Source organism: Lathyrus oleraceus, chromosome 6, assembly GCF_024323335.1.
Source record: "Lathyrus oleraceus cultivar Zhongwan6 chromosome 6, CAAS_Psat_ZW6_1.0, whole genome shotgun sequence".
NCBI classification, from domain to species: domain Eukaryota; kingdom Viridiplantae; phylum Streptophyta; class Magnoliopsida; order Fabales; family Fabaceae; genus Lathyrus; species Lathyrus oleraceus.
Window position 1 is genome coordinate 244,205,049 of NC_066584.1, and position 23,969 is coordinate 244,229,017.

At 39.6% G+C, this 23,969-nt stretch overlaps 1 protein-coding gene across 1 annotated transcript; it reads left to right on the forward strand.

The window, feature by feature from the left end:
* The first annotated feature begins 775 nt into the window (after positions 1–775).
* On the forward strand, positions 776–2,173 carry LOC127094970 (uncharacterized). The gene is made up of 2 exons (XM_051033725.1): positions 776–1,613; positions 1,944–2,173. The coding sequence occupies exons 1-2, from the start codon at positions 776–778 to the stop codon at positions 2,171–2,173; spliced, it is 1,068 nt and encodes a 355-aa protein (XP_050889682.1).
* Positions 2,174–23,969: the final 21,796 nt, after the last annotated feature.

Below are 23,969 nucleotides of genomic sequence, written 5' to 3' on the forward strand. Positions count from 1 at the left end.
TTCCCTTCCCTTTGGCGATAAATAAAGTTCGACGGCGACTCTGTTGTATGTTCGAGCGTGTGATACGTTTGGGTATATTTCCATTAGCTTCAGCTGGCGACTCTACTGGGGACACTTTACTACTTGGAGTGCTTCCTAGTCGCTAAAAGGAGTCGATCCTAGTTTAGGTTATTCTCTCGCTAGTTTTAGGTGCTTTCCTTTATAGATATACTCGCTCTTATTTATCGCGTTTCTTATTCGCTTTATATTATGGATATATCTGTTGTGCTGTTGTTGTGATGGGTTAGACTACATGAGAGGAAAGCTCTGTAATTGAGCTTAGTATACACATAGGTTAGACTCGTGGATAGTCGTGTACACCTGCGTTTCGCATGTTGGGTTGTCACGAGAGCCACACCCAGACTAGATTCACTTGGAATTACTTTTGTCTTGTGAGTATTCACTATAGAAAGGTATTTTCATTTCGAGTCGATGACTCTGGGAGAACTTATAGGGACCACCTTGAAGTATAGTCCATACCTGTGAGGTGGATATGGGTTTTTCTTGTAGGAAACCATAGACTCTACCTACCTTAATACTGATGGTACATCGAACCTTTGAACTTGCAACATGTGGCACTTACAGATTGTTCAGAGCTTGCCATAGTTTTGAATCCATGTGACTTATTATCATCTCACCATTACATTATCATTCATCATGACCAAATTTTTGCATATGCATGTCTTTTCCAGGAATCCAAGAGACCAGTTTGTTTACCAAGCATTTGAAGTGAAGTATGAATCCAGAAAGGAAGAACATCCATAATTACAAGTTTGTGGAACCTCAGTTGGCTGTATTGAGAGGACTTGGGGCACGTCTAGATATGGGACACAAAGATGACTTCAAGGAAGATTATGGTAACCTTTTGGGTATTCTGAACACCGAAGTCAACATCACTGTTGTGCACACCTTGGTGCAATTCTATGATCCACCACTAAGATGCTTTACTTTCCAAGATTACCAGCTAGCGCCTACATTGGAAGAGTACTCTCGTATTTTGGGTATTAGGACCAAGAACCAAGTGCCCTACATCCGCACTAAGGAACTTCCTAAATATCAAGATCTTGCTAAAGCTCTACACATGGGAAAGAAGGAAATAGAACTGAACCTGAAGCCAAAGGGTGGAATCTATGGCTTCACCTCTAAGTTTCTAGTGGACAAAGCTATTGCCTTCGCTGAAGCTGGGAGTTGGACGACCTTCAACGCAAATCTAGCTTTACTTATCTATGGGATTGTATTGTTTCCGAATATGGAGGAATTCATAGACTTGGTTGTTATTCATATCTTCCTGACTCAGAATCTGATTCCTACTCTTCTTGCTGATACTTACTATTCCATCCATGTACAAAATCATAAGAAGAAAGGGACTATCGTCTGCTGCACCCCTTTACTGTATAAATGGTTTATTTCGTATCTACTCAGCAAAGGCCCTTTTATGGAAAACAAAGATAACTTGAAGTGGTCCCATCGGATCATGTCCTTAAAAGCCGAAGACATTCCTTGGTATTCTCGAGTTTATGATGGAGTCAAGCTTATCCTCAACTGTGGGGATTTTCCTAATGTGCCTCTTCTTGGTACAAAAGGAGGAATCAACTACAACCCGAGGTTAGCATTACAAAAACTAGGATATCATATGATGGACAAACCTGATCTCAAGGGTGTAGAGGGTTTTGTCTTATACGAAGGGGTCGAAGAGCCAGGGTTGATCAAGAAGATTGTCAAGGCCTGGGCATCGATTTGTCCTCAAGGAAGAGCAGAGATGGGTAAGAAGAATTGTATCGCCAAGGAAGCTTACACCAGTTGGGTCAAGAGCAGAGTCGGTGAGATTTTGTTGCCGTTCCCGCCCGAACCGTCCATGAACGTCCAACCTCTTGAGCCATAAAACCAGCCAAATTCTGAAGTAGATGAATTGAAGAAGGTTATCAAGACCCTAGAGAAAGAGAATGTTGATCTCAAATCTAGGCTTGGTAAGATCTCATTGGAGAAGGAAACCTTGAAATTCAATCTGAGTCAGAAGAGAGACCGAGTTCGTCAAGCAGATGATGAGTTACAGACAGAGGTATTCAAAAGACTCAAAGTGGGTGATACTCTCAAAGGGACTTATGCCAACCTGGAGACCAAGAAGAAGCAGTGAGCCGAAGCCCAATACCGAGCCAGCAAAGCAGAACTGGAACACATGGAACGAATGAAGAAAATCCAAAGTCTGCTAGAAGCTTGTAAGAAAGAGTTGAAGGATGAGAAAAGCCGCAACAAAAAGCTAGAAGTCACCCTTCACCAAAACCAGTACGAGATGAATCGGCGACTAGAAGAGATTCGAGAGTTGAAAGGACAATCACATGGGAACCAGAAAGACAGCAACACACAAGTGAACAAGCATCCTGAAGACCTCTCCAACCAAAGGAAGACAGTTGTGAACAACGCTCTAGACAAGCCAGATCACAACCAACCACCTGAAGGGAGTGCAATATTGGGAAAGTGGGGCGCTGCCTGTCCCCAAAATCTCAGGCTTACTATGAAGAGTTGTTATCCAATTGCTTCTAGTTGCTTGTAGTTCCTTAGGTTGAGGTCTGATAGGACCGATATGATGCTTTTGTAGCCCGATGGGCATTTCCTTGTTGTACTTGTATTTTGTTTCTCAACATTAAATAAAAGAGTTTCTCGGTTATTGGCTTCACAAACTGTCTCTCTTTATGCTTTGTATTTGCTTGTGTTAAATAAACAAACTCGCAGATTCCTTGGAACTGTTTTCCTTTACGAAAATGAAAGAATAAAAAATATAATGAATGCACATATCAAATCTTTTTGCATACATGCATGCATCCACGCGCTTATTTGCCAAAAGCCGCCAGAACACAAAATTCTTACACTCGTCGTTTTTCCACAACAACAACGACGACTCGTCATTAATAATACACATGTTCCAACAAGTCAAGAATCATGGCCGAATACGAAGCTGACAATGCTATTGTTCCCGAATCCCTTGCCCAGGTGCTAGGTGAAATGAATCTGTTCAGGGGGAACATGGAGACTATCCTTAAAATCCTCCAATCTCAGAGGAACCCTGCCTCTGCTACTGCCAATGTCACCCATGCTGCTGGGGTGACCATTCCTACCGCTGCTGCTGGCACTACCGTCGATACTCCGACGGAACCTGTTGTGCCTAAATTTGGGAACCGTCAGATGGTCCCCGTGGACTTTGCTAGGCTTGTTGCTGTCTACCCGTGGGGAATGCCTCCACACCTAGCTGCCAGTCTCTCTAGTGGGGGAGCTTTCTTCCCTCACCCGTCTCTCTTTGCCGCTGCTGTCGCTGGAAACACTAGTTTCCCGTGGGCTCTCCCCACTCTCCAAACTACTCCGATTTGTGCTTAGGATATCCTCTTCATCTCCTCCCGCTTCTTAAATTTCAAAATCTCCCCCCTTTTTTCAAAACCTTTCTTTGCTTGTGATTTCAAACTTAGACATGTCTTAATAATTTTAAACTTTGGCCTTATGCCATTGAATTTTCAAACTCTTTCTTAAATAAAATTTGTAAATAAACTTAACCATATTGAATTAAATTTCAAAAGACAAAAATAACCAATAACTCCACTCAAATTTTTAGCCTTTTGTGCCCTTTTCTTATTAAACTTTTGTTAAAAAGCAATTCACCGACTTATTTGAAATTTTTACCACGAACTACGAGGTTTTGATCCCTCATTTTTATGTTGGTACGTAGGCACAAGACAAAAGGTCTTGTAAAACACAAAAATATAATTAATGAATTCTTTTCTCATCCCCGCAGTCTATTTTTATCAAACATCACTTATACCAAAAACACACACACACATAAAAAAGGGCTCGATAGGAGTGCCTAGGACACTTTGGATGCTAACACCTTCCCTCTGTGTAACCAACCCCCTTACCTGTAATCTCTTGCATTTTATTAGTTTTGATTTGAAAACTTCTAATCTTTGGGTTTTGTTCATACTTTTCTCTTTTCCTTTGGAAACAATAAAAGCGCGGTGACGACTCTGGTTTTATTGACGTTAAGCTTATCCATAGCTTGATGATTATGAATTTAGCACTACAACATGCACACAAAGGTTCAACAAGACATGAAACATGACATGTGAATCATGGATCAATGGAAAAATAGACACACAAAAGTTCATGGCACTGTAACAAAGTTCAAAGCACATAGACTAGTAAACATACATTAAGGTAAGTCAAAATTAGATCAAAAACCAAGAGGCACATGTTAAAAACATCAAACAAAGCTCATATATTATGCAAAAAATTAATTCAAGTCATGATGATCAATACAAATTAAAGTATCAACCAAAGAAAGTAATTTAAAACCCTAAAACAATCCTAAAAAGATACCAACTTTGGACAAGCATAAGTATGTGAAAAGTAAATCAATTCTGGAATTTCTTTTCACCATCATAAAATAGACAAAATTATGAACATATAGCAAAAAGAGTGGCTCAAAAAGGCTTAGGGATCATCAAGTTATGAGCCTTTGAAGTTATGAAAAACAATACAAATAAATAGGCAAAAAAACAATTTATAGAAATGGGTCTGGGGCGAGGGGGATTCGAACCCCAAACCTCTTGCGCAATCATAGCATTAACACGAACACTATAACCGCCGAGGAGATGATACATCCATTAACTCATTTACAAACATTAATGTATCGAATAAAAAGGTTCAAGAAATTGGAAAAGGGCGCAAACTCATCATCTTCTTCCTCGTGTTCTTGCATGTTTCTTTCAATTTCTTTTCTTTTTTTTTTTCTCAAACTTCCAACAACCATAATTCTCTCAATTTTCCATGAAATTAAAAACTGTAAGAACCTAAATTTCTCTATTTTTAGCAAGGAATCTAATGGTATCATTATCTCATCCTAAAACAAAATTTACAAAGGGTGCCAAGGGAAAAACCAGAACTGCACTTTTAACTTTCTAATAATAAAATCTCAATGTATGAGCATGGTATAATGCATACAGTAGCAAACATACAACAGACACACTATGTACTACTTTTTTACTTCAATAAATATTCAAGAGTGATGCATGCACAAGAGTTTTAAAGTGTAAGTGCACTTACCTATTGGAGAAAGTCTAATGCTTCTTCTACTGGTTACAGGTGAGAACTAATGATCTGGTGAGCTTGCTTGGACCCTAGAGAAGTTGTTTGAATGCTCACTTGTGCTTGAGAACCGCTAGATTCTTCTAACCAAATCAACTTGCAAGTGTGCAAAGTGAGAGTTGAAAATTGATGATAGAGGTGTTACAAGTGTGTTTGAATGGTTTCAACAACTTCTATTTGATGTTTAGAAGGTGTTTGGATGGTTGATTTGAAGAATTTCCAACATAAATGGAATTTGGAAGTTTAATTTTTGGAAGTTGCAACAATGGAGTTTTTGATGCAATTGTTGGTGTGTTGAGTTATGAGGCTTGAACCTCTATTTATAGAGGCTCTAAAGGGCTCAAATAACTTGCAGAAATTGATCTTAGTTCAATTTGAATGCTGGTTTAGATGTTTGGTTTCATTTTGCAGAAAAATGCAAGTTAGCTTCCTGATGAAAAGGTGGAGTAAATTAAGGATCTTACCCATGCTTTTATGAATTCTAAGAGGTTGCTTCTAGCTTTAGAGGTTAAGTGTGATCATAGTAAACAATTTAGAGGCTTAATGCAAGAGTGGTTGGCAAAAGTTTGCTTTATGCAAATGGATATCAAGCTTTATGCAAAATGTTCCAAGAATGGCATTAAAGGCTCAATTATTTATGTACTGCACTTAGGACTTGTGTAATTATCTGATTATGGAGATATTTGTACACAAAAGTACCTGTAATCAAGGATTTACACATTTGAAATGATTTTCCTCCAAGAATTCATCATGAACATGACTTGAAATTCAAGTTTGGAACCCTAACTTCCCATTTTTAAAACTCAAAGCTCATGGATGGGAAAATAATGTACTTGTACTTTTTGGAAAGCCCCAGACATGCTCTACAACTTTCATTTTTTAAGTTTTTTCTGAATCAAAGTGGATCATAATGAAAACTGACTCTAAATTGTATTACTTTTTAGGGATCAAAGCTGACTTGAAAATTTTCTCAGTGTTTCAACTTAAGACACCAACTTCATGGCCTCATAACTTAAAATCCTTGCACTTTTAGGGAATCGACCCTCTATGAAAAAGTTTAAGTATGGAACAAGAGATTTAGTTTATGATTTGGAGAAAAGAAAATGGCTACTTGGATTGGAAGTTATAGCTTTCGTAAGTTTGCAACTTGATCATGAAATTTGGATACTTAGTGAAATTTTTAATGTCTTCAAGATTTCCCTTCTTGCAAGTAACCTCAATTATATTGATTTTTATTGATAAATTTCATCAACTAAACATATATTCATGAAATTTAACTTGATAATTCATATTTAATCATAAATCTCACAAGTCAAAGGTTCGACTTTGCAGTGCATTGGTTATGTATCAGATGAATTTGAATTTCTTGATCTTAAATGAATTCAAATTCTTGAGCCAATTGAAAATCATGGATGGGTTATAAGGGTGTACTTGAGTTTTTTGAGTCATGTATCAAGGCTTGATATCATGTTTTGATCAAAATTCTCAAATGAAATTGAATGTTGTTGGGAAACCCTGATTGGTAAGCCAGATGAAAGTGAAGCTTGATGCACTTGTGATTAGGCCACAATACACTTATTTGTTGATGAAGAGAGATCTCTTGAGTGTATCAGAAATTGATTTATTGGTTATCAATCCAAAGCTTTGACTGATCAATCCTTTGAGCTCTTTGAGGGAAACCCTAATTCACAAATGAAACAAAACCAGGCATCTCTTGATCTTGAGATTAACTATGCATGAATGATGCCTAGGATGCAAATGATTATGAAATCTAGGGGTAAAATTTGGGGTGTGACAAAACTCTGTTGTATGGAAGAGATTCTATGGCCTTTGAAAAAGTTCAATCAGCCTTGTACTCTAAGGATTTGAACGAACGAAATGAGCACATGTCATCTTGGACTGGTGAAGGTTTCTCGGTTAAGGAGAAATTCACAAAGAGAGATGGAAAGTTAGACAAGAAGAAGGGTAAAAGTCAGGAGAAGTCTTATAGTGGTGATGCATCTGGTATTCGATGTTATCATTGTAAGAAGGAAGGTCATACAACAAAAGTGTACCCTGAACGCCTGAAAGATCATGGAGGTAAGGATAATGGAAATGCAACCATTGCTTAAGATGATTTTGACTCATATGATGTTCTTGTGGTTTCAAGTAGTGACTCAAGTAAGGAGTGGATTATGGATTCAGGTTGCACTCAACACATGAATCTAAACAAAGACTTGTTCGAGGAGCTATGTGATCAAGATGGTGGATTTGTATTGCTTAGAAACAATAAAGCTTGCAAGATTGCAGGTGTTGGATCTGTGAGATTCAAGCTCCATGATTAGTCAAGAAGGTTGTTGACTGAAGTCAGGTATGTACCTGATTTAAAGAAAAATTTGATTTCTCTTGGTGAATTCGACAAGAAAGGATGTGTTTTTCATGGAGAGAAAAGTATTCTAAAAGTCATGAAGGGGTCAATGGAAGTATTGAGAGGCATGACGAAATAAGGCATGAAGAAATAAGGCTTGTATACCCTGCATATGTTGCATCCATGAAACCTTTGTCGAAGACAGAAATTTGGCAATGAGATTGGGCAATGTCAGTGAAAGGGATCTGGTCGAATTGGGGAAACAAAATCTACTCGATGGAGACAAAGTTGAAAAGCTGAAGTTTTGTGAACCCTGTGTACTTGGAAAATCTTGCAAAGTGAAGTTCAATAAAGGAAAATAAAGAACACATGGATCCCTTGATTACATCCATGCTTATCTTTGGGGGCTTGCGAGGTGTTCATCACATTCAAGAGCAAGGTATTTTCTATCCATAGTTGATGATTATTCTAGAAAGTTATGGGTATTCACCATAAGACTAAGGATGAAACTTTTGAGAACTTAAAAAGTTGGAAGACTCTGGTAAAAAAATCAGACTGGCAAGAAGGTCAAGAGGTTGAGAACTGACAATTTCCTTGAATTTTGCAATGAGGCGTTCGACAATTTTTGTATAGCCTCTAATATTGCAAGGCATATAACTACTGCAGGTACTCCCCTAAAAAATGGTTTGGCTAAAAGGTTTAATCGAACCATTTTAGAAATAGTTAGATGCATGTTGACTAGTGTTGGTTTAAAGGGGTGTTTTGGGCAGAGGTTGTTTCGACAATAAAATATCTGATAAAGAAATGTCCTTCGACTGCGTTAGATGTGAAGACACCTGAAGAAATTTGGTCGAGCCATCCACCAGATCTCGATAAAATTAGAGTATTTGGCTACATAGCCTATGCTCACATTAGGGAGGACAAGGTCGAACCTAGATATCTGAGATGCATGTTCATGCGATACCCTGAATGAGTTAAAGCTTATAGGTTATGGTGCCTAGAGCCAAGTCACAAGAAGTGTATCACCAATCGATATGTAGTTTTCAATGAAGCTAAGATGACTTTCAATAAAACTGATGACGTTAGTCGAAGTGCACATATATCTGAAGAAGACAGGGAACAAGAAGAGATTCACATTGAGCTGGAGTATGTCGATGCTGAATTTGCGTATCCCAGATCAAGCTAAAGAAGAAGCACAAGTTACTGAATATATTGAGGAAGATGAGAAAACTGTCGATGACTACCAGTTGGCAAGAGATATGCCGAGAAGAGTCATCAAGCCACCTCAAAGACCTAGGTATGCAGATCGCATAGCTTATGCCTTAATCTCTACAAGTGAGGCTCTAGATGAAGAACCTAGAGACTATAAGGAAGTTATGAAGAGTCAAAATAAGACTGAATGGCCGAAGGCCATGGACGATGAGGTGAAGTCTCTTCATGATAACCACACTTGAGACTGATTAAGAAACCTGCTGGAGCCAGGTTCGTCAGTTGTAAGTGGATTTTCAAAGTTAAGGAAGGAGTGGAAGGAGTGATATCGAAGAGTACAAAGAAAGATTGGTCGTAAGGGGTTTAACTAAAAAAAAGGTGTCAACTTCAATGATGTTTTCTCTCTTGTTGTGAAGCACAAGTCCATCCAATGTTACTTGCCATAGTGGAAAAATTTGACCTAGAACTGGAATAAATGGATGTGAAGACTGCTTTCTTGTATGGAGATCTAGATGAAACAATCCCGATGAACTAACCCAAAGGGTATGCAAAAAAGGGTAAGGAAGATTATATGTGCAAGCTGAATAGATCTTTATATAGACTAAAACAATCTCATCGACAGTGGAATATGAGATTTGACAAGTTCATGGCAGACATATGTTTCATTAGATATTAGTTTGACCATTGTGACTCCGATAAGTTTAGTACATCGAATTCAAAGCCTGTTGTGACTCCGACAAACCCTTAATTCAAGTTGAGTACATATCAGTGTCCCAGTACTGAGGTCGAAAAAGATTATATGAATAGCATCACATATGCTAACATAGTAGGTTCTTTGATGTATGCTATGATTTGTACTAGACCGACATAACATATGCAGTAAGTCTTATAAGCAGGTACGTGGCAAATCCTAGAAAGGCTCACTAACAAGCATTGAAGTGGATTTAAGGTACATAAATCGGTCTCTGAACAATGTCCTGATTTATGGTGGAGCATTTGGTGAAAATAGTAAAGTAGAAATCGAAGGGTATGTCGACTCTGATTATGCAGGTCGTATGGATTCCATAAAATCTATTTTTGGATATGTTTCACTATGTTTGGCACACAATTAGTTGGAAAGATTTGACCAATGGGATGCAATCCAACAAACAAGAATGTCATATAGAAAACCCACTTTCCCTTTGGACTCTGAATCAAACAATTATCCACAAGCAATTAGCAATATCAAACATCATGAAGATCAAGGCATCAAATAAAGATGGCCACATCCAAATAAGCAACTCCACCGGGGCTAGGGCTCCGGTCTTCTTCTCCGGTGGAACTCACCGGACTGGTCCACCATCAACCATCACCAAAATAAAAAACAAGGACATGGATTCAAAGGATAAATGCTCAGGAGCTAAAATCTGACCTCAATTTTCTCCAATTCCAAGTATGTAAGAAGATATAGGGATTTGAATTTTGAGGATCATGAACTGAGTTGCTTCCATTTGACCTCAAAGCAACTCAATCTTGTTGTCTACATTGGTAGGACTTCAGCAAACCAAAAATCACAAAGAATAATGGAGAATTGAGAGAGAATCAAAGAGATGAAGTTTCTGAAATTTCACCTTCGAGTTGCTTTAAGTTCACTTGATCTTAATCTGGATTTGCGTGATTCCTCTCCCTCTTGCTTGCAGTGATCATTTGAAATGAAAAGGGCAATGAATTCTTGGAGTTTGAATTTCAAAACAGAAGGTGAAATTCAAACTCGATTTCAATTGAAATCTTTAAGAATTCTATGGAACGAAGGGTTTGGATTGTTCTAGTAAAGCTTGGGCAAGGTGTTCCTGAAGTTCTGAGCTCATAACACTTGTATTTATAGCCAAATCAAATTCTCTTTCCTCACTTCCAATAAAGATCCAAAAATAGAAAATGCATCATGCAAGCTTGCATGGGTTTGTACAAAGCCCAAAGAATGATTGGAATAGGTCCAAAGTCGTGCACATGTGATGCTGAAAGCAATGCATTAAGCCATGCACAATATCGAGACATTCTAATAAAGTGACAAATTAACATATAATATTTATTAAGGAAAATTTAGGATTATAAAAAAAATTGAAGGTAATTTTATCAATATAACAAAAATAGATTTCATTATCACTCCTCTTCTTCTCTTCCCCTCCAAAAACCCTCAATTCGAGGAGAACGAAAAACGACTCCATGAGAGATTCAAATTACCTCTCTTCCCCTCATAAAATAAATAAATTAAACATACTTAATTTAAAATATTATCTCCCCTCCCCTCCAAAACCCCTCAACCAAACGGATCTCTCTCTCTCTCTCTCTCTCTCTCTCTCTCTCTCTCTCTCTCTCTCTCTCTCTCTCTCTCTCTCTCTCTCTCTCTCTCTCTCTCTCTCTCTCTCTCTCTCTCTCTCTCTCTATGTTGAAATGAAATTGAACATGAGAAACTTCCAAATGGTACCATGCATTGCACCCATGCGCAAGTCCTTCAATATTGATCCAAATGAGATGATCTTGGACTTTTTGGAAAGGTGAGATCAAGGGGAACAACTTTCATGTTGAACAATTTTTCATTTGAAGCTTGGATCATTATTCATTTTGAGGTGAAAGTTTGGAAAATCAAACATAAATGAATTTTTTCTAAGTATCAAGTCAAATGTTTACTTCTTCCACCTTGAATAACTTTTGTTATGGACTTCAAATAGAAATACTTTATTCATAAAAGTTGTATATCTTTCGAATATATTCAATTTGGCCATAAATGTGACCTCATTTGGATTCGGCATGAAGGAGTTATGCATTTTAGAAGTTGAGGAAAATCACTTGTTCAATGGTAATGGCCCAAAATGACCTATAATGTTTCCTCTTGGCACATGCATTGGCAAGTTAAATTTGAAATTATTCCAAACATAAAAGTTAAATACTACATATTTAATTTGATCATGGAACTTGAATGGATTTCATCTCATAACAATTGAGCAAGTTATGGTCTTGGGAAGTTGACCTCCTAACTACGGTTCAGAAAAAATGACCTATAATCTTTCACCCTAAAAAATGAATTTCCAAGCAAAATTAGATCTAGAATTAAACATTAAAGTTGTTTAGAATGTCATTATGAGTAACTTTTATCTTGTAATAATTTTCATATGACACAAATTGTAGGAGATAGGGTCTAAGGAACCCCAGTTTTGATCAGTTGACTTTCTCTGGTCAACCACCATGAACCATCTTGCTAGCTTGACATTCTCTTAATTTTTGGGACTCATGAAGGATCATATATGTGTAATATGATGTAATATGAAGTATCCCTTGAAATATTTGATCAAATGTTGAAGAAACTTGTTGAAGAAGTCACACAAGATACCTAGATGAATTAGGGTTTCCAAGGCAAACAAACTTCAAACTCTTGATGATTTCTTGATCAAAATGATATTTGAAGACCATGGGGATCCATATATGATGTCTAGAGTCAATGTGAACCATCTCTTGATTAGTCTCCTTGCACTGAGGGTCTTAAACCCTAGATACGAGCTTGATGAGGCATAGGTGAGCATACACACTACCTACAAAAGAGTTAAACTAAACATTAACATATTTTTGGTATTTTGGTTAGTAAAATAATGTAAAACAAAGTATGATACAATCAAATTGGCTTGGTGATCTCTCCCAATGCAAACCCAATAAATGAGGGGTATGGAGGACACCAAGGTGTGATCCCAAAACCAATGAACATGATGAGATAGTGTAGCGGGGTATTCGTTACCATTAGAGATATGGACTAAATCCAAGGTAAGCCATACAAGTCGAGTCGCCACCGCATTTCTATTTATCCAAAGGAATGGTTAGAAAGCGAACAAAAACCTAATAGTTTTAACAAAAACTAGTGTCGCTCCCCGGATTTCCCGAATCCAAGTACAAACGCGAAAAGAGTGGCGAGGAAAAAAGAGTAGAGTCGCCAGCTATGTACTTTCATCCCAAGAGAAGGGAAAGGTAGTACTGCATAACCAAGAGGGAACGGATAAAACAAAGTCTCGAACCAAAGAAAACTGAGTAAGGGGGCCAGTTACGTGAAGGGAAGGTTATCGCACCCCTTCACGTCTGTGGTACTCCACAGGATCCACGTTTGCTATTTATGTCTAAAGTGTGTGTATAAAAAGTCCTATATGCGATGCGAAAGAAAGAAAATCAAAGTAGGGAAAAGAAAGAGTTATTGCTCGCAAGGCCCTACCCTGTTGCATACGTATCTCAAGAAGGATTGAGAATCAGAGCACCGTAGCTTGGCTAACCTATTTTTGTTTGTTTTTTGTGATGAATGACGTTACTACACAATCTACCGGATGCTCGAACTTTGGAGACTTACTCACCTGTAGTAGAAGGAGTTAACGTGTTCTTAGGAGAAGAAAAATCAATGAGTTTGTTTGTTTTAGGAATGCTCATGCAAAAAGGAGGTCCTAGACGAAGGAACCGTGCTACCTTAATTGACATGCAAACGAGAGACTATACAAAGCCTAGCAATCCTATGGGGAGATGATCACACCATACAAAACAAACATGCATAAAATAAACACACCAACAAGGGGGCTCAAACATACGTGGGTAGGGCTTTAGTCAAGAGGGGTCATATCAACCTCGATAAACAAGCCATGGAAAGGTAATCAAATGGGCTCTTAACCACTGACATTGAACGTCAGGGTGAGAAGATCAAGCGGGTAATGAGGATAAGACCTCATAGCTCTTAACCCTGGACAGGGTGAGCTCATGACAAAAAGTGGGGATTCAGAAAGGTGGAACCCTCTCCACTGACTGACCGGACAAAAGATCCTGGGCTTTTGTTCTAAAGCATCGACACGTAGTGTGATCTTAAAGAACGACACACTGAATAACGGGGGATTGACTACCAATCCCTTTTATCCGTCAATTGCCTCTTCATGGAGGTCTTTAGCACTGGTGCCTCTTCTTGGAGGTCTTTAGGCACAAAAGTGAACACACAAAAACATTGCCTCCTATTGAGGTCTTCTAGCTAAGAAAGCGGTAAAATACGGGAAAAGATGTAAAAGGGATCAAGAGATCTACCACACGGATAAAGATCCGAAGTAACAGCAACTAAAGAAATAAGAAACCCAGAGATCTCTCAGGCTAGCACCATCAAAGAAAACAAGTCAGCAAAGCAATCAGAATAAATCTCCAAATGGTATGCCACAAATAAAGGGGAATACCAAGCAAGCTATCTCTTCAAGGTTCATGTGAGCCCTCACAAAAAAACTCAAGAAACAGGTTAGAGAAACAAGATGGGGTGCAATCAAGAGTTGCACAAAATAAGAGAATCACATGAATCATGCCATTAAAGTTCACAAAAAGCAACCAAGGGTAGGAGGCCTAAACCTCTTGTCAAACAAATGCATTAAAAGGGTACCAAAACTCAAAGTCAGGGGCAAGGATCCACACATCGAGACATGACATACCTACTGATTGGAGAGATCGATTGAAATTGAATTGCACCGTTGGCTTTGCAGAACAATCTTAGGGTTTATATGAGAGGGAATTGGTTCTTTGCAGATGAGTTCCCTTCAGTCTCTGGAGGTTGCTCTGAATTAGTTAGAATCTCTCTAGGGTTTTTTCCCCTGAATTTTTTTTTTAGAATTTATAACCTGATTTTCGTGGCTTTGTGGGCTCAAATGAAAGAGGTCCAAGTCCAAGATTTTTCTGTTATATTTGTTTTTGTTTATTTATTTATTTTTTATTTATTTATTTATTTTCGTTTTTTTATTTTTATCGTTATTTTTTATATATATATTTTTTTTGTTTTTTGTTTTTTCAAAACGCGTGGGCTTTGCCTAGCGAGCATGACAGTTCAGGAAATTTCTCTAAGCGCAGGTGATTCTGGTGGCTTTTCTTGGGACTCGCTAGGCGACCCATTCTGCTCACCTAGCGAGCATGACAACTCATGAACAAACTTTTGCTCCTTCAAGATTAACGTTTTGAAAGTAACTCAAGTCATTCCCTGGACATTTCCTCTTCAGTTGACCAACAGTTGGTTTCTGACTTCATAGTTGAATTTTGAACTGTATTGAGCCCATTAAGCTTGATCCTTCAGATAGAACCCACAAAGTGACTTGGATGACATCCTCTTGGAGCTAATTCTGATTGACATGATGAAATGCAATATGAAATGTTAAATGACCTAAAAAATGAATGCATGAATGAGGTGAGCAAATTTGAGGTGCTACAGCTGCCCCTATTCAATCAACTGTGAACCTGAACGGATGAAAGCAGCGGCTATCAGACTTTCAAGGTAAACAGGGATTGAATACCAAAAGAACCGGAGAATTTGCACTCTGCAGGTGACGAATCACGGAAAGCGGGGCCATTTACCGATGGCGGCTTCAAAACAAATTGATATTTACCGATATCAAAGAAAGTGAAGCCATTTACCGATGGCGGCTTCAAAACCGATTTGATATTTACCGATATCAAAGAAAGCGAAGCCTTTTACCGATGGCGGCTTCAAAAACGATTTGATATTTACCGATATCAAGGAAAGCGAGGCCATTTACCGATGGCGGCTTCAAAACCGATTTGATATTTACTAATATCAAGGAAAGCGAGGCCATTTACCGATGGCGGCTTCACTGGGGAGGAGCAAGTGAAACAAGACCAGACATTTACCGATGACTGGGATGAAACTCGATGTTTACCAACATCGAACAAAGATGTTTATAAGTGAAACAAGACCAGACATTTACCGATGACTGGGAAGGAACTCGATGTTTACCGACATCGAACAAGGATGTTTATAAGTGAAACAAGACCAGACATTTACCGATGACTGGGAAGGAACTCGATGTTTACCAACATCGAACAAGGATGTTTATAAGTGAAACAAGACCAGACATTTACCGATGACTGGGAAGGAACTCGATGTTTACCTACATCGAACAAGGATGTTTATAAGTGAAACAAGACCAGACATTTACCGATGTCAAAGAAAGAATACACTTATGAAACGAAACCATTTACCGATGGCGAAAATGAAACACTCTATATTTACGGATAGCGAATCTGCTGGGGAATCTTAAACGACCAAACCATTTACCGATGGTAAACAAGCGGCTGATGTTTACTGACATCGAATCAATGATGTTTACCGACACCAAAAAGGGAAAGGACACACACGGGTGTTGACAAAACGATTTTTTGTAGACACCGTGAGAGACATGCCATTTACTGATGACCAACGATTGGAATTCGATGTTTACCGACATCGAAAGATGATGTTTACCGACATCAAAGAAAAGCACAGACATTTATGGGGATCAACATGACACTTACCGGTATCGCAAGGATGATATTTACATATGTCAAAGTAAGGCAGACACTTACTGGTGACTAGATCGGAAGAGAATCAAACTTTCCTTTCACGGACTGGTGAGAAAATAAATCTCACTGGGATCATCGATTCTGAATGTTGCCAAGAGCAGCTGCTGCAAATGTGCTACACTGATGTTGAAAAATGATTCGTCTCTTCCGGAGATATGATCCAATCTGGTTTAATACATGTATGCATATGTTTGAGTTTTCCATGGCGTAATGCTCCACACTGAATGGAAATGCTACGCGATTTGAGAATGCAAATGCAAATGATGATTACTATATGCAAGATGCAAAGGGAGGAAAACTCCTGCTGGGAAAGCAAATGATCACTTTACTGAGCACACAATTTCTGATACGATCTTCCAACTCTGTAGGGACATACAACAATTCTGCTGAGGATAACATTCTCAGAATGGTAGAGAAACCAACTCAACTGGGGAGTCACTTGTTGGGAAAACACCAACCTCTCGACCATGCTGGGGAAACAAATTCTGAACTCGACTTAGATGACCCAACTTCTTACGTAACTGGACAGTGTTGAAACAACAGGGTCTTCCTTCGAACAAACTTTGGCTCATCTGCTTTAGCCATCAATCAAAGATAGTGACCTGCGAAACGACAGTACATACTTGCCCCAGGGGATCGTATGGACAAGATATACTCAAGTGTACTCAACATTCAAAATGATTTTCAGATGTTTTATCTTTCCGCATGTCATTGTATAGCCTTCATGTTTTTAGATGCAATGTTTATCAAAAATTCGGACGTTTTTTGCAAACAAAACAGTAAAAATAAAAAACAAGAGAGCAATTTGACTGAATAACGACTTTTATTGATTGAAAATGGCCTATAAAGGCAAATACATCAGGAAGCAATATCTAGGAAGAGGTAATTGCGCCAAAAGAGAAAATAAACTATCCTATTGGCAATGTGAGCACGGCATTCCACTATTTTCCAATTCTGTTATGACTCATAGATCTTCACTTTCCCCCAAATTCTTTGCTTTCAGAGAAGTGTGATTGGACCGATCATATCCTTCAAGATGGTAGATACTGAAACGCGATGAAATACATATAACTCAGACTGTAGTCTTCGCTTTAATCCCTCTTTTGCCTGGACCGTCTTTTCAGGTTTTCAATCCGCCGGGATACCCATTTTTGCCTAAGCCTCCTTTGCAGGTTTTCGACTTACCGGGTGTACATATTATTTTTATTCTTTATCCCTAACTTTTGCCCGAACCTTTTTCTTTTCTTTTTCTCTTGGTTCGCCGGGATGCCCTTTTTTGCCTGGACTTTTTTTCTTTGTCCAGCGGGTCAATTTATGCGAAGTATTTTTTGACTACATCTAAATTCACAGGAGACAGAAAATCTTCACCATCCATAGTTGTAAGCATCAAGGCTCCACCAGAAAAGACTTTTTTAACAACATATGGACCTTCATAATTCGGAGTCCACTTGCCCCTGTTATTTGTACCGGGAGGAAGGATCCTCTTCAAAACTAAGTCACCTATCTGATAGCTTCGAGGACGCACTTTCTGGTCAAAGGCCTTCTTCATCCTTCTCTGATATAGCTGTCCATGGCACACCGCCGCTAATCGCTTTTCCTCAATTAAATTTAACTCATCAAACCTGGTTTGAACCCACTCAGCCTCGTCAAGTTTTATATCTATCATCACCCTCAAAGAAGGGATTTCAACTTCTACTGGCAAGACTGCTTCCATGCCATACACAAGTGAAAACGGAGTTGCCCCAGTTGACGTACGCACTGAGGTACGATACCCATGCAAAGCGAAAGGCAATATCTCATGCCAATCCTTGTATGTCACAACCATCTTTTGCACAATCTTCTTAATGTTCTTGTTTGCCGCCTCTATAGCACCATTCATCTTTGGTCTGTACGGAGAAGAATTATGGTGTTCGATCTTAAAGTCTTTGCAAAGCTCTTTCATCATCTTGTTATTGAGATTCAAACCATTATCAGTGATGATTCTCTCAGGAACCCCATAACGACAGATAATTTCTTTCTTAATGAATCGAGCAACCACTTGTCTGGTAACATTGGCATAGGAAGCTGCTTCCACCCACTTGGTAAAGTAATCAATCGCGACTAGGATGAAGCGATGTCCATTAGAAGCAGTAGGTTCAATATTTCCAATCATATCGATGCCCCACATCGCGAATGGCCAAGGAGAATTCATAATATTCAGAGGGTTTGGTGGTACATGCACTTTATCTGCATAGATCTGACATTTGTGGCACTTCCGAGTGTATTTGAAACAATCAGCTTCCATGGTTATCCCTCGTGTACTTCCGAGTGTAATAACCGGCTCTTAACAACTTCTTGGCCATTGCATGACCTCCAGCATGGGTACCAAAAGATCCCTCGTGTACTTCCTGCATTAACATGTCTGCTTTGTGTCTAACCACGCATCTGAGCAGAACCATGTCAAAGTTCCTCTTGTACAACACATCATCCTTGTTCAAGTAAAATCTTCCAGCTAGCCTTCTCAATGTCTTCTTGTCATTCTTTGACGCTCCTTCATGATACTCTTGGCTTTTGAGGAAATTCTTAATATCATAAAACCATGGCTTCTCATCAATAACAGACTCGGCTGCAAAAACATACGCAAGCCTCTCGAGTCGATTCACAGCAACGTGTGGCACATGGTTCTGCCAATGGACTTTAATCATGGAAGAAAATGTGGCTAAGGCATCAGCCATTTGATTTTCATCTCAGGGTACATGATACAACTTTACTATCTTGAAGATAGTCAGGATCCTTCTTGTGTAATATCTATAAGGAATCAAATGCGGCTGATGAGTATTCCAGTCTCCATTGTCTTGGTTAATCACTAGAGCAGAATCTCCATAAATATCCATAGTTTTGATCCTTAGGTCGATGGCTTCCTCAATCCCCATGATACATGCCTCGTACTCAGCTTCGTTGTTGGTTACTTCAAAAGTCAATCTGGCGGAAAAAGGTAGGTGTGCACCTTTAGGATTTATGAGTACTGCCCCAACACCATTTCCATTCACATTTACCGCCCCATCAAACGTCAGTGTCCACTTGTCATCGGGATCCGGTCCTTCCTCGACAAGAGGCTCTTCACAATCTTTCATCTTTAGGTACATGATATCTTCATCGGGGAATTCAAACATCATCGGATGATAGTCATCAATTGGTTGCTCGGCAAGGTAATCAGACAGAATACTACCCTTGATGGCCTTTTGCAACGTGTACTGGATATCATACTCTGTCAAAATCATCTGCCAACGAGCCACTCGTCCGGTAAGAGCCAGATTTTCAAAGATATACTTTACTGGGTCCATCTTAGAAATCAACAAGGTAGTATGGTTCAACATTTACTGTCTTAGTCGGCGAGCAACCCATGCCAAAGCGCAGCAAGTTTTCTCGAGCAACGAATATATTGTTTCACAGTCGGTAAACTTTTTGCTAAGGTAGTATATTGCATGCTCTTTTCGACCAGACTCGTCATGTTTCCCCAACACACACCCCATTGAATTTTCTAACACGGTCAAATACATGATTAGAGGTCTCCCTTCAACTAGATCAACCTCAATCCCTTTCTCACTGACAATGAAACCTAACAGCTTTCTAGATCTCACTCCAAACGTACACTTGTTTGGATTCAGCCTCAGTTTGAACTTTCTCAATCTTTCGAACAACTTTAGTAAGTTTACCAAGTGCTCCTCTTCTGTCTGAGACTTCGCAATCATATCATCCATGTACACTTCAATTTCTTTGTGCATCATGTCATGAAAGAGAGTCGTCATAGCTCTTTGGTAGGTAGCACCGGCGTTCTTCGACCCAAATGGCATTACCTTATAACAGAACGTGCCCCAAGATGTAATGAATGTCGTTTTCTCCATGTCTTCTGGCGCCATCTTGATCTGATTATAGCCAGAAAATCCATCCATGAAAGAGAAAACCGAGGACTGAGCAGTGTTGTCGACCAATACATCAATGTGAGGTAATGGGAAGTCATCTTTCGGACTGGCTCTATTTAAATCTCGGTAATCGACACACATCCTGACTTTACCATCCTTCTTCGGCACGGGTACGATGTTGGCCACCCAAGGGGGATAATTGGTAACCGCTAGAAAACCTGCATCCAACTGTTTCTGAACCTCCTCTTTGATCTTGACAGCCATATCAGGACTAGTTCTGCTAAGCTTTTGCTTTACCGAAGGACAATCTTCCCTGAGAGGTAGCCTGTGCACCACAATATATGTATCCAAACCAGGAATATCTTGATACGACCATGCAAAGACATCAACGTATTCTCGCAGCATTTCAATCAGCCCTCTCTTGACCTTTTCCTCTAAAGCAGCCCCTATCTTGATCTCTTTCTTTGCATCCTCAGTACCAAGGTTAATGACTTCCAACTCTTCCTGATGAGGTTGAATGACCCTTTCCTCCTGTTTCAATAGTCTGGCCAATTCTTTGGGGAGTTCACAATCTTCTTCACTCTCCTCTTCGGCTTGGTAAATGGGATTATCAAAGTCATACTGAGCCATAACAAAACTGTTTTTAATGGAATCCGCAGGATCAATTCTGCACGAACGATGTTTCATGCTTTATTTTAGAAAAGAGTTCAAGGAAGTCGCAAAAAACAAAAAAACATTGCCATTTTTATTGTTTTGAAAATGAAAGTAAAAACAGAAAGACAGTGAGCATAAATTTGATGGCAAAATGTCCTTTATTGATGATAATCATTGAAAATTCAAAACATGATGTGGCCCCACAATGAACCACTACGCCTTGGGCAGGCGTAGGGCTTTCATGCAAAATGAAAAACAAAAGAAAATTACTCTGTCTGAAGAGTAACTTGGACTATTTCTTCAGTAGTCCAGTTGTTGATCTTCTCCCCTGGAGCACACGGGCGCACCCAATTATCCATATCACAATCACTGTCACCACCTTCATTGTCTGTTTCAAAGACATCCCCATGATTCATCAATCCAGCAGTAGTGAAAGTACACGGCCCTTTCTGGTTCTAGACACCCTGCTCTGATAATTGAAAAGGCTGATAACCAATGCCAAAGAAGTCTTCTTTTACGGGCACATCAATCATCTTGCCCCAGCCTTTCGCGTTACCTGAATGAATGACCTCTAGAGCTTGTTTATAGAACGCAGTCGAGGTACCTGGTTTCTTCTGTTCAACAAAAGCCACCTTCTCAATACTGACAGTCTCAAAAGCTTGACATAGCGTTTCATGAATTTTGCCATCCATCTCTACATATTTGAAGGAGGATAAATGGCTCACAAAGATGTCCTCTTCGCCACACACGGTCACAACTTGACTATCCCACACATATTTTAGCTTTTGGTGGAGAGTCGAAGAAACTGCTCCGGCTCCGTGTATCCAGGGGCGCCCCAACAGACAACTATATGTTGGTTGAATATCCATCACATAGAAGACAATATTAAACACTTCTGGGCCGATCTTCACAGGCAACGTGACTTCACCATAAACTGATCGCCTGGATCCATCAAAAGCACGGACAACAAGATTACTTGGTATGAGAACAACCCCTTCAACATCAAGCTTACTCAGAGCCTTTTTGGGCAACACATTTAAAGAAGAACCGGTATCAACCAAAACATGCGACAAAACCGCGCCTTTGCATTCCATCGTGATATGTAGAGCTCTATTGTGATTGTGACCCTCAGGTGTCAAGTCTAGATCCGTGAATCCCAAACCATGTCTCGTGTTAACATTTACAATAACACCTTCGAGCTGGTTAACAGAAATCTCTTGAGGCACATAAGCCATATTCAACATTTTCAACAGGACGTTACGATGTGCCTCGGAACACATTAACAGAGAGAGAATAGAGATTTTTGATGGTGTCTGGTTCAACTGATCCATGATCATGTAATCACTCTTCTTGATAATTCTCATAAATTCCTCCACGTCCTTCTCAAAAGAATTCACTTCCTCTCGCACTGGTTCTTCTTCAACCACAACTTGTTTTCCTTTTGTCTCAGCATTGTTATCCTTCGGAACCTGTGGTGCAAACAAACGACCACTCCTCGTAAATCCTCTGGGTCCTCCCACATTACCCACAGCCGAACCAACTGTTACTAGAGTCTGATTTACTGATCTGGTCTGATTCTCTGGTCTTCTATTTCTGCAAGAAGCATTGTCATATTTCCACGGAATTGCTCTACTATTCTCATAAAGTCTTTCACTAGAAGAAGCAATGGTGGTGGGAGTACTGATAGTTACTGGAGCATTAATCATGGGAACACCAATAGTCACCGGAGCAGATATGGTCACGGGCGCAGCTACGGTCACAGGAGTACCAATAGTCACAGGCGCACTAGTAGTTCTTGGAGCACGTACAGGACCTTCTGACGGTGTAAAGTAAATGGTAACGGTCGATACCTCTTCACGGTCTTTCACTACTCGGTCAAACTGTAAACAACCTTCATTCATCAATTCCTGGATACCTTCTTTCAATTTCACACAACCGTTTTCATGATTACCACAATCTGAACAATTCTCGTCACATCCCGGGAATACTCCTCCTCTAAGCAGACGTTCGTTCACTACAATCAACGAAGTCTGAACATCATTAACATTGACTACCAAGTTCAAATTTTCCCCATCTTCCACACTATTTACTCTAGGCCCTCCATGTTGAGGCATAGGATTATTCACCACATTCGGAGTAGGAGCAAAGTTAATCGTCTTGGCATCAATCAAATCCTGAACTTTATGGTGAAAAGCCCGACAATTCTCGATGTGGTGCCCCGGCGCACCAGAATGAAAATCACAACGGACATTAGCATCATAACCAGCGGGAATCCTTGTTAATGGAGCCATAGTGCGAAGTTCGACAAAATTTAACCTGAGCAGTTCAGGGAGTAATTCAGCATAAGTCATTAGCAATGGATAAAAATGACGATTTGGCATTCTTTGTCTTGGTTGGAATGAGCATTGTTGTTGTTGTTATGGCTGTCCTCTTTGTTGTTGTTGAGGTTGGGTTGCTGGAATAGTCACAGCAGCAACTTGACGGTATTGTTGTCCTCTGTTTCCATTTCTCTGATTATATATAGCATTTGTCTCACCCTCTCTCCTTCTGGGTGCCCATGAAAATCGTTTCTTAGCACTTGAAGAACTTGAAGAACCAGGGTCTTGGATTTTTCCCGCTTTTATAAGACTTTCAAATCTTTCTCCGCAAATCACAACATCCGAAAAACTACCAAATGGGCAACTTTCCATACAATCCATGAATACACCTTCCAGGGTTCCAATGAACATATCTGTCAATTCTCTCTCCAACATCGGAGGTTGTACTCTCACAGCTAGCTCGCGCCACCTCTGGGCGTATTCCTTGAAACTCTCACCGGTCCTTTGAAACAAACTCTGCAACTGGGTTTTGCTCGGAGCCATGTCCATGTTATGCTTGTACTGCCTCAGAAAAGCTTCACCTAACTCTCTCCAGCTTCTGACAGATTCTTTTCTCAAGTCCATGTACCAATCCAAAGATGCTCCAGAGAAGCTGTCTTGGAAAAAGTACATCCACATTTTTTGATCATCAGTATAAGCGGATATCTTCCGGTAGTAAGCTTGCACATGAGTTCGGGGACAAGAAGTGCCATTGTACTTGTCGAAAGATGGCGCTTTGAACTTGTACGGGATCCTCAACCCATCAACTAAACCCATATTAGAAACATCAAAACCCAAAGAATTTTGGCACTCCATGGCGCGAATCTTTTCAGCAAGGGCGTCGACCTTTCTATCTCTCTCTTCTGTCTTTCTAAATTCATCATCATCACTGGGAATAGTGAACATATCTTCTTGCTTGTCAACCAAATGAGAAGGATGGTGAACTGGAGC

Bases quoted from the DNA above. Each gene is read 5' to 3' on its own strand.
- LOC127094970 (XM_051033725.1), top strand. From the start codon at position 776: ATGAATCCAGAAAGGAAGAACATCCATAATTACAAGTTTGTGGAACCT. The intron at 1,614-1,943 runs GTACAAAAGGAG...ATTCTGAAGTAG, and splicing joins TCCTAATGTGCCTCTTCTTG to ATGAATTGAAGAAGGTTATC.